The 11,704-nt window shown below is 46.1% G+C and overlaps 1 protein-coding gene across 1 annotated transcript in view; it reads right to left on the bottom strand.

Moving 5' to 3' along the window:
- Nucleotides 1–2,501: 2,501 nt before the first annotated feature.
- LOC144588812 (uncharacterized) overlaps nt 2,502–11,704 on the bottom strand; it is an 856,730-nt gene continuing 847,527 nt past the window's right edge. Inside the window, exon 2 of the mRNA XM_078392248.1 lies at nt 2,502–8,541. Coding sequence (XP_078248374.1) covers nt 3,185–7,720 — 4,536 coding nt within the window. The 5' untranslated portion in view covers nt 7,721–8,541 and the 3' untranslated portion in view covers nt 2,502–3,184. The remainder of the gene's footprint in view (nt 8,542–11,704) is intronic.

The raw sequence follows: 11,704 nt of genomic DNA, 5'->3' as shown, positions 1-11,704 counted from the left end.
GTGACATCCTCATGTGCAGCGTGACACGTGGAAGGACGAAGGATGCCAGGCTTCTCAGCGACTCAAGGTTTCCCTCGGGTGGTTTTTAGGGTGCAGGCAACTCCAAGGCAAGGCAGCGAAGGCACCCTGAAATTGGCCATGGTTAGTCGCCACTGACAAGAGGCCAGTCCCGTGGCACAACATGATTTTAGGCATCCTCTCTGGTTTCAATCCACTATTCCTTTGTTTTGGGGGGGGGCAACTGAGATTAGTCATATACTGGACATCTCTTCTTGGCATGGTTTTCGAATTCTTCAAGAGCTTGATTTCGATTGCATTTTGTCGGTGGGGTGGTTTCAGTTTTTGTCTTCGGCTTTACTCTGGTGTTTTTTTTTTTCCATATTGGCAGTTCATGGGTTGTATCACTGGAGCAGTACGACAATGGAACCCATGACCTCGAGAAGTGGTGAGCGCTCCAACGCGGGAGGCCTTCAAGAGAAAATTGGACAACCACATGTCGGATCTGCTTTGGCTTGGATTCTTGCCTTGAGCTGGGGGTTGGACTGGATGGCCTTTTAGGCCCCTTCCAACTCCATCATTCTGTGATGCCAATATAGACAATCATGTTTGGTTGCCTGAAATATGTATTTCTAAGGGAAAAAAATAACTGGCTCTACAAAAATCTGTCAGTCAGTCCCCAGTTTTATTTATATCTCCTAGGCCAAATTCTCCAGCTGTGTTTAGTTTCCGATTTCCTACTTTTTCATTTCAGTCACTCCTAATTATCTGCCCATCCTGTTTTGAAGTGGAGTTGGTTTCTTCCTACCCACTTGAGTTAAAGCTTTCATTTTCTTTTCCTTCCGCAAGTGTAACGAAAGCATAGACGTAAAATTAAAGTTATGTTAATAGGCTGTCCATGAAATCGGATTGATTTCCAGGGTGACCATCGGCAGGATGGGTCGTATAGAAATCAAACAAATAAATAAATATATAAATACATTGATATTTTTCCATCGGACTTTGCATTATGTCCCCGTAACAGCTTCTGCTATGTCTTGCCTTCCTGTTGCTTTTTCATTTTCAAAATAAAAATCCTTTGTAAGTATTTGGTTAATAATATCTTATTCTAGTCCACTTTAGTTCACAAACCCCAAGAATTATGAAGGTCTATGTCTTGATTTATAATATCAAGCTAACTTTGATTTATACGTTACACATTCCAAGTTTGGATTTTATGTGTTGTGCATCGCTGGGCTTTCCTTTTGCTTCTATGCATGTGGGCAAGTACTCATTATTTTAGCTCTCATCTAATTTTTTTTTCATTAATTCCGGTACTATTCATATATACATGTATGCTCTTTGTTCTTCCCCAGTCCTTTGTGACCTGGGAGTCTCGTCTTCCAGCACTATCTCTAATTTCATTTTTGATGGTTTCACCATAGGGCCTTTGAAGTGTAAAGCATTTTTACTAGTGCTTCATTCTGCACAAGGAGTTCGCTTGAGCACCAGCACCATTGTCTGTGAAGGATCCTTTTCCCACGTCCCCTTTCACCCCTGCTGTTACCCACCAGTTGCTATCCAGGATTTTTTTCCACCTGCACAGGACTGTTGTGAGGATGAAGGAGGAAGGTAGGAAGCTGTCTAGATGGCCTTAAGATCCCAGAAGAAAAAGATGCTTTTCTTTGCCATCATGTTCTCTGTGACTTACAATGACCTTATGCATGAGAGACCTCCAGAAGGTCTCGCCATTAACAAGAAAGGTGGAATATAAATATCTCTAATAAATAAAATAAAGCGGTAAGCATTATAGCTCCTTGTCCTGTTTCTAGATGATGCTGGCAGTATTTTGGAGGTTAGGCGGCGGGGGGCGGGAGAAAACACAGTTAAAAGCAGGGCTGGACTCATGCCCTGGATATCAGAGGTCGAAGCTCAGCTGCTGGAAGGCAAATGATCATTGGAGGCAGGATATGAGACCTATTAGAGGGCCTAGTTGAAGGGATGCTCTCATCTAATGGCTCTCTTAGGGCTGATGAGTCAATCAACGTGCAAACCATTTAGGTGTTTCAAGGCTCTGAGCACAACAATTAGCCTTAATGAATAACAACACTTTTTCCCCCAATGATGACTTTTGAATGCAAATGCCTTGAGACTCATTTGTAAGAAGCAAAAGGCGGGACCTCTGAACATGGCCTCCTGTATTAATGGATGTTTTCTTACCAATGTAATTGTCAAAGTTCTTTTGCCAGATGATCCATCATCATATAAGGCAGCACCCATTCTTTGCAGGCTTTTAGTATTGCCCGCCCCTTTTAAAGGCTTTTAAGTACATACCAGGATATAACTTCTTTAGAAGCCGCAGTGGTTAAACTGCAGAACTACACCAAAGACTCTGCTCGTGACCTGAGTTTGATCCGGATAGTCTCAGGTAGCCGGTGTGACAAACCCAGACCTACTGGGATATACCACAGTTTCACTAAGCTGCCACCAACCATTCCCTATAAGAAGTCACACAGACCAGGGATGGATTTTCAACAAATAAAAGAATAAGGTTTATTTAAAACAACACACAGGGAAAATAAAATGATCAGGTGAATAAGATACAGTAACGTGGCTTAGTCTCACTCATGCATACACACAGTTTGGTTCACACAGAACACTTAACTTGAAGCACAGACCCTGAACCTATCAGTTCTGGCTAACCATACAGACACCTGAACCTATCAGGTTGGTACTGACTGACACACAGTAGTACCCTGTCTGACACACAGACTCCCACACCAGCTTCTTCTTCCCAGCTTCTCCAGCTTCTCCTCCAGCTCACACACGCTCCACATATATATACAGTACAGCCCCTCCTCCTGATGTCCCGCCTTCCACTCCCCATAGGATGGAACTTTCCCTCCAAACCCATGACAGACAGGTAACATCAGTGCTGTATGTAACACCTCCCCTCTTTATAAGTTGTTTTGTAGGGGGAAAGCTAAAAGTGCTTTTCTCCAAAAAACAACCTGGTTAAAACACACAAAAACAGTTATACATACAATATCATACTTACTTATACTTACACTCTAAGTTAAACATTTACCATTTACAATACATCAAGTTACCTTTATTCATACAAACCAAGTTCAAAAAAAAAAAAAACAGGTACATTTAACCTTTGGTCACCAACATATATACATAGTCCATGTTTCCTTTGCCGTCTTCATTCTTCGGGTCTTCTTGACAAGGCGTCAGCAACACAGTTCACTGACCCTCTGACCACCTTCACTTCAAAGTCATAGTCCTGCAGGTTTAAAGCCCACCTCATTAGTTTACTATTGTGGGTTTTCATTGTCTTTAACCATTGCAGTGGTGAATGGTCAGTGCACAGAGTAAAATGTCTTCCCCAGATGTAAGGCTTGGCCTTCTGGATCGCGTAGACTATGGCCAGGCATTCCTTTTCCACGGTTGCCAGATGTCTCTCACCTTTCTGGAGTTTCCTACTCAGGTAGGACACTGGATGCTGGTCACCATTTTCATTCTCCTGGCAAAGAACTGCTCCTACCCCGCTGTTAGACGCATCGGTGTAGATGATGAACTCCCGGTCGAAGTCTGGAGCACGCAGCACTGGATAGTTGATTAGCGCCTGCTTCAACCTCTGGAACGCCTCCTCACAGTCGCTGGTCCACGGGATGCGGTCATCAGCCTTCTTCCTCGTCAGATCGGTCAGCGGAGCCGCAATCTCGCTAAACCTCGGGATGAACTTTCTGTAGTAGCCCACCAACCCAAGAAATGATTTGACTTTTTTCTTGGTGTTGGGTCTAGGCCAATCACGAACGGCTTCTATTTTGGCCTCTAGGGGTTTTATCACTCCTCCCCCTACCATGTGACCCAAGTATTTTATTTCTGGGCTACCCAGCTGACACTTGCTCGCCTTTACTGTTAGCCCTGCTGCACTTAACCTCTGCAGCACTAACTCCAGGTGTTTCAGGTGATCTTCCCAGGTATTGCTGAAGATCCCTATGTCGTCAATGTAGGCCACAGTAAAGTCACTGAGCCCTGCCAAGGTCTGGTCCATCAGCCTTTGGAATGTGGCTGGTGCATTTCTGAGACCAAAGCTCAGGACTCGAAACTCATAGAGACCAAAAGGGCTGCAAAAGGCGGTCTTTTCTTGATCCCTGGGATCAATTCTTAATTGCCAATATCCCTTTACCAGGTCCAATGATGAGATGAACCGACAACCCCCTATGGTTTCAATCAGGTTGTCTAGCCTGGGCATTGGGTAGGCATCAGGAGTGGTTACGCGGTTTAATTTCCTGTAATCGACACAAAACCTAATGCTCCCATCAGGCTTGTCCACTAGGACTATCGGAGAGGACCAAGGACTAGAAGAGGGGACGATTATGTTCTCCCTAAGCATCTCGTCCAGCTCCTTCCGCACCTTGTCCCTATAGGGTCCCGTTACTCGGTATGGGGATACTGCCTGCGGGGGTGCATCCCCTGTATGGATCCGATGCATCACTCCCTTCACTATCCCTGGCTTGTTGGAAAACACCTGTTGATATTTAATGAGCAGCATTTTTAGTTCTTGCTGCTGGTCTTGGGTGAGTGCAGGACTGATCTTTACCTCCTCTGGGTTGTATTTTACTTCCCCTCTACCCTCCCAGAAGGGTAATTCAGCTTCCTCACTCTCAGCTGCTTTTATCGCAAATAAAACCCTCTGTTCCCCTCTGTAGTAGGGTTTTAGGGCATTCACATGAACCACCCTCCTTGCTTGGTTCTCCTCCTGCTCTATAAGGTAGTTCAGGTCTGACATCTTGGAAATGACCCTATATGGTCCTGCCCATTTGAGCTGCAGTTTGTTCTCTCTGCAGGGCCTAAGCCAAAGCACTTCCTCCCCTGGGTCAAAGTGCCTCTCTCTAGCTTTGTGGTCATACCATGTTTTCTGTCTGACCTTCTGAGCTTGCAGGTTTTCTGCTGCCAGCTCTAGGTTTCTCTTTAGGTCATTCATCAAGGTGTCTATGTATGTCACAACGTCTTGTGGGTCATCCTGGGTGATCTGCTCCCAATTTTGTTTGATCAAATCAAGGGGCCCTTTCACCCTTCTCCCAAATAAAAGTTCAAACGGACTGAACCCGGTACTGGCTTGTGGCACTGATCGATAAGCAAACAAAAGGGATTGCAGCTTCTGGTCCCAATTGTTTGGATTCTCTGCCAAGTAAGCCCTAATCATGCGCATTAGAGTCCCATTGAACTTCTCAGTTAACCCATTACTTTCAGGGTGATAGGCAGTGGTTTCCTTGTGCTTAATTCCACAGATTTGCCATAACCGTTTCATGAGCTTCGATGTGAACGATGCGCCCAAATCTGTGATTATTTCTGAGGCAAATCCCATCCTGGACATATACCCCACCAAGGCATCTGCCACTGTGTTAGTTTCAATGTTAGTCAAGGGTATGGCTTCAGGGTACCTCGTGGCATGGTCCACAATGGTGAGAATGAACCTGTTCCCCCTCTTTGTGGCCTTGGGCAAAGGTCCCACAATATCCACCCCTATGCATTTGAATGGAGTGTCAATCACAGGCAAAGGGCACAACTTTGCTTTGGTCCTGTCGCGGCTATTCCCCTGCCTTTGACACACATCACATTGTTTACAGAACTCCCTGATCTGCTTCCCTATTTCAGGCCAGTAAAAATTCTGTGTGATTCTCTGCTGTGTTTTGTTCACCCCTAAGTGCGCAGCAAACATGTCAGAGTGCCCCCTTTGTAAGATCATGGGGCGATACTTTTCAGGTACCACTAGCTGACTTCGGATCCCATCTCCCCCTTTTGAGATATTCCTCAGGGTCTCTCTATACAAAATCCCCTTTTTCTCTAGAAATCTCACTGGGGTTTCAGGTGTTAGCTGGGCGTCAGTCACCTGTTCAAAACACTTTTGGAGAGTGGCGTCTGCCTTTTGCTCTTGGCCAAATCGGCTGTCTGTGGTTAAGGTTTCCACCACAGCTTCTGAACTCCCCTCTGCTTCCGTCTCTGGCTCATCATTACCCCCCTGAACTGTCCCCGTGGTGGCTTGTGAACGTGTAATCACTAGCACCCGTTTCACATGTTCAGCCAGGTCATTTCCCACGAGCACGGCTGCTGGCAGAGTCGATGAAATCGCTAGCCGCCAAACTCCCCTCCAGCCTTGAAAGTTCACAGGTACCTCCGCTACTGGCAGTGAGATCACCTGCCCCTCAATCCCTGCCACCTTTATGCTCTCATTTGGGATTATATATTCCCTAGGAATAATATCTGGATGGCACAGGGTCACCTGGGAACAAGTGTCCCTCAGCCCCCGATACTGATGGTCAAGTATTCCTACGTCCACCCCTGCGGTTTCAAACAACTGAGAATCTGTTCTCACGAGCAAGCAGCGCTTTACCTCCACAAGAGGACCATTTTCCTCAGCCTGATCAGCCGATGTAACTGTTCCAGATTGAGTAGCCATGGCAACAGGCTCCCTCAGTGACAATGAGCTTTGCTCTTTCTGGACACAGAACACAGCTTTTGGCTTGGTTCCACTCGAATCCTGAGGCACAATTCCTTTTAGCTGCTTTAATTTCTCACACTCTGAGATTAGATGGCCCTTTCCCTGACAGAAATAACATTTTCTGCTATATTTTGAGTCTTTCTCATCTTGTTTTGGTTTTCCCTCCAAAATCTGAGGTCTGTGTTTCACGTCTGAGGGCTTCCCTTCACCATGGGCCCCTCCCCCTTGCTGGCTTTTCCCTGGTCCCTGAGAGTACTTGCTGTAGGTTTCTTTGGGTTTATCTACAGATTTCCACTCAGCACCTAAGGGTTTTCTTATTTGATAAATAAAATCTGCGATCTCTGCTGCTTCGGCCACAGATTTCGGTTTCCTTTCCCTCACCTGGAATTTCAGTTCCCCATGCAGGACTGAATAAAACTGTTCCAGCGCTATCAAGTCTTTGAGCTGCTGAAAGGTCTCTGTCCCCTCCTGAGATAGCCATTTCTCTAGCAGCCTCACCAATTGGGCCCCCACTTGGGTAAAAGTCTGCTCTGGTTTCTTGGTGATTGACCTGAATCTTTGCCTCAGCTGTTCCGCATTTATCCCATGTCTGGCAAACACCAGTTTTTTAAACTCTGCAAAATCTTTCATCAGTTCCTCTGGCATCTCTGCATAGACTTCTGCCAGGCTGCCACTGATTAAAGATCGCATGATGGTCATCTTCTCAGTTTCCCTTACTGAGAAGTCCACAAACGCTCTTTCCACTAGGGAAAAGAACACCTCAGGACAATCTCCCTTGTGGTACACAGGGAATTTCTTCAGGTCAGCTTTAGACAATTGGCCTCCCTCAGAATCCCTATTGTTATTATTGTTCTGGTTCATCATTTCCAATTTTCTTAATTCAAACGCCATCCTTTCTTTTTCCAGAGCAATTTTCTCTCTCTCTAACCTTTCCTCCTTTTCCATTCTCTCTCTCTCTAATTCGAAATGTCTCTGTTTCTCTCTTTCCCTTTCCTCCATTTCAAATTGCCTTTCCCTTTCCTCCCTTCTTTCTCTCTCTAATCTTTCCTCCACTTCAAATTGCCTCATCCTCAGTTCATGCTGTTGGGCTAGGAGTAATTTTCTGAGTTCTGGGTTCTGTTCTCCCGTGCTGTCACCCTGCACTGAGCCAAATTCATCCTCAGAACCTTGGTCTACCTGGGGGTCTTTCACTTCACCCATTTCTGCCATTTGGCTTCGAGTCAAATGCATAATCCCCCCCCCCCAGAACAGGTTGCTTTCAAAAGTCAAGCCTCAAAATAAAGCGACCACTTTTTTTTTCTTTTGCCTCAGAACCAGCCTTCCTATAGATTGCTGCTGTTCTTCAGCACTAACTTGCAACAGTTGCGAGCCAGAGTCTACCCCCCTCTGCTAGGCCTCTCAGCAGGCAGGCTAGATCACTGCTACTACACAGTTTTGCCTCAGCTTTTTTCCCGCCAAAACAGAATGCCTCAGAGCTCCCTAATCTAGTCCCCAATCTGAGGTTACACGTTCTTCTACTAGCGCACCTCCCCGTGAGGTACACCTAGAAGATTACCTACGTGCTCTCAGATTGTCCCTGACTAGACCCCCCTTGCTCTGGGCACACTTGCCAAGGCTTTGCTGTACCACTGGACAACTGGACCAGTCGTATCCCACACGCTGGACACCAATCAATGTGACAAACCCAGACCTACTGGGATATACCACAGTTTCACTAAGCTGCCACCAACCATTCCCTATAAGAAGTCACACAGACCAGGGATGGATTTTCAACAAATAAAAGAATAAGGTTTATTTAAAACAACACACAGGGAAAATAAAATGATCAGGTGAATAAGATACAGTAACGTGGCTTAGTCTCACTCATGCATACACACAGTTTGGTTCACACAGAACACTTAACTTGAAGCACAGACCCTGAACCTATCAGTTCTGGCTAACCATACAGACACCTGAACCTATCAGGTTGGTACTGACTGACACACAGTAGTACCCTGTCTGACACACAGACTCCCACTCAAGCTTCTTCTTCCCAGCTTCTCCAGCTTCTCCTCCAGCTCACACACGCTCCACATATATATACAGTACAGCCCCTCCTCCTGATGTCCCGCCTTCCACTCCCCATAGGATGGAACTTTCCCTCCAAACCCATGACAGACAGGTAATATCAGTGCTGTATGTAACAGCCGGATCGAGGTTGACTCAACCTTCCATCCTTCCAAGGTTGGTAAATTGAGTACCCAGCTCTGGGGGGGGGGGGAGAGGGAATGTCCTTTGGTTAATTATGTTGTAAATCGCCCAAAGCACTATGGGGTATCCTGTAAGTAGAAACAGCAACAACAATAATAATACAGAAAGAGGAAAAGCTTTAGGGTTGCTAACACTGAAAATCAAAGGAAAAGAAGATACAAAGTATTACCAAACATGGGACTTATTCTATCAATGGTTAGAAGGATGTTGTATGGATTAGGAGTATAACGTGTGTAGTAGTTGTTTTACAAATGATTATAAGCTGTACCCTGGTGACACGATGTTAAACCAATATGGATGGATTTATATAATAAAAAAAAGTTAAAAAAATAATACAGAAAGAGGAAAAGCTTTAGGGTTGCTGTGATTGGGTTCTGATACAAAACGAAGCAGTTCCTCTTCTTTGGCAGAATTAACCACAAGAGACGTAGTTTTATCAACCAAATGTTTACTTTCAAAAGAAGTGTGGGGGGGGGAGAACCAACTACTGTACAAGTTCTGTAGATCCAACGGGACTGGTCAACAACGAAGATTCAGGCCATCACATTGGCAGGCCATTAACCAGTTCATTGTCTCTGAACGCGGAGACGCTCCCAATCTCTCCCCGTTCAGTCGGCTTTCTCGTAGGGTTGCTCCTCACAGCACAGAGAGGGTTCCACAACATGGGTGTCGAGCCCAGTCTCCCTCGCGTGGGGTCTGAGCTGCTGGAATAGGGTCTGGCCGGACCACCTTCCTCCAGGGACCCTTCCCTCAAGGGTCTACCAAGACGGTCCATTCTAAGGGATCCAATTCTGCCTACCAGTTGTATTTCTAGACCTCCTTGTCTCCGAACAGAGCCACCTGCTCTCTCTCTCTCTTTCTGCTTCCTCCTTAGCCTCCTCTTCACAGTCGCACCACGGCTAAGAGGCTTCTATCAGAATTCCTTTTCCTTGGGCTGCAAAAAATGCACAGACATTCCATGACACCCTTATTCATGTTATTCTGTGTCATTCAGTTACTCCTGACTTACGGGGACCCTAACAGGAGATTTGAGAAATAGAGGTTCAGGGGACCGTGAGTTTTCTTGGCTGATCAGGATTTGAACTCAGACCTCCATGCATCCTCCTCTGACACTCTGTTCACTACAGCAGACTGGCGCTCCTAACTCTCTCCAGGGGTTAATATCAAGTGTGTGTGTGTGTGTGTGGGGAAGGACATGTGTGGACTTCTGGGAGCTACAGTCCAAAGAGAGAGAGAGAGAGAGAGAGTACATTTTTCTCATGCAGTTCCTTCAGTGTGACTGATGGATGCTGCGGACAGCGAGAGGGTGGGGGCTGTGTTCCAGTGTACCCGAGACCCCTCTTCAAACCACAGTCATGGAAGGATTGTTGTTACTCTGTGGAACACCTTGCCACAGGATGTGGGGATGGCACCTGGCATCAAGAGGCCTTGAAAAGGGAATAGGACCGATGCCTGGAGGAAAGGTCCCATCACAGGTGACAAGCCATGATGGGGATCTCTTATCTCCAGGCTTCAAAGGAAGGGACCTCCAAAGGCCAGTTGCAGGGGAAGAGGGGGATCAGGAGACAGGGATCGTGTGATCTCGGGGGCTCCCAGAGGCATCTGGTGGGGCCACCGTGAGAGACAGGAAGCTGGACTAGATGGGTCTTTGGTCTGACCCAGCAGGGCTCATGTTTCTATGTACTTATATAAGGATATGAGTGGAGCCGAAAACACCTGCCAGGACTTCTTGTCCTTGATTGAAGCAGTCGATAAGCGGGATGGAAGAGACGCAGGGGGCAGCTTGATTTTGGGGGCTTGCTGAGAAACAGGCATGGAACGGCTTCATGTGCCTCCATGCCTCCCGGCCATACTTTGCCATGACACTGTAAGAAGTCTTTGTGGCTGCAAGGTGGTGGGTGTGGGTTTAGTGGATGTTGTTCGAGGACGCCAGGGCACAGTCACAGCTGCACCAACTTATGGCTGGAAACGACAACTTTCCATCGTGATGCCGGCTCCAGAGGTGGAGGTTTGGTGGACGATGTTTGCACGAGCCAGCGACAGCCACCCTTACTTTTGGAGGTGGAATACGTCTACTGAATGACAAATATTGACCAAGTCAAAAGATTTCCTTTTACTTGGCTATGGTTAAAACATTGTACAATCACACCAGGAAGCTAAACAGGACCTTGTGTGGGGTTTAACGAGGACCGGAGGTGCACTTGCTGTACTGTTTGTGTTAAATAATATATTTTGTTCCTGTTGCTTTTTATGTTTCCCATTAAACAATGTGGGTGCGTCCATGCGTCCTTATTTCTTTGGAGTAAAGATCTCTTGATCCCGAACATGCATGTGCAGAGATGGGAAAAACTTTCGCATTTTGTTTGAATTCTACCTCCCAGAATATCTCAACCCAGCTATTCTGGGAGGTAGAATCCACAAGGACTGGTAGTCACTGCACACAAAAGACCACCTAACAACACCTATCAATCACAGTGACAGATCATCTCTCCCCCTTATCACAACAGGACACCCGCAACAAAGAACACGCTGATCACCATAATCACCCAATCTCCTGAAAAGGACAAAAGCTGATCCCACAGCTATAAATACTCAACTATCCAAACAAACTGCACCAGAGCACAGAAAGAGTTCTGACTCCTGTCCTCTGAAGATGCCGGCCACAAAGACTGGCGAAACGTTAGGAAGAAACACCTTAAGAACATGGCCAAACAGCCTGGAAAACCCACAACCACCACCACATATTCTTATTCATAAAAATAATTCTTGGTGCAGTTTCTCCCCTTTCCCTTTCCCCCCCAACACACTTTTCTCCTTAAGCAGCAGACCACCTTTCCTTTTCACATAATTAAAAGACAGACATTCTCTTTTATTGCATTTAGCCTTTTTAAAATTTAACTGCATTTTTTTTAAACAGAAAGAACAGTCATAATGTCAGCTATCCCTGGGATAAATGCTAAGAAC

This window comes from Pogona vitticeps, chromosome 4, assembly GCF_051106095.1.
Source record: "Pogona vitticeps strain Pit_001003342236 chromosome 4, PviZW2.1, whole genome shotgun sequence".
In the NCBI taxonomy this organism is placed as follows: domain Eukaryota; kingdom Metazoa; phylum Chordata; class Lepidosauria; order Squamata; family Agamidae; genus Pogona; species Pogona vitticeps.
The sequence above is the reverse complement of the archived record's forward strand: the minus strand, read 5'-3'. Positions and strand labels throughout refer to the sequence as shown.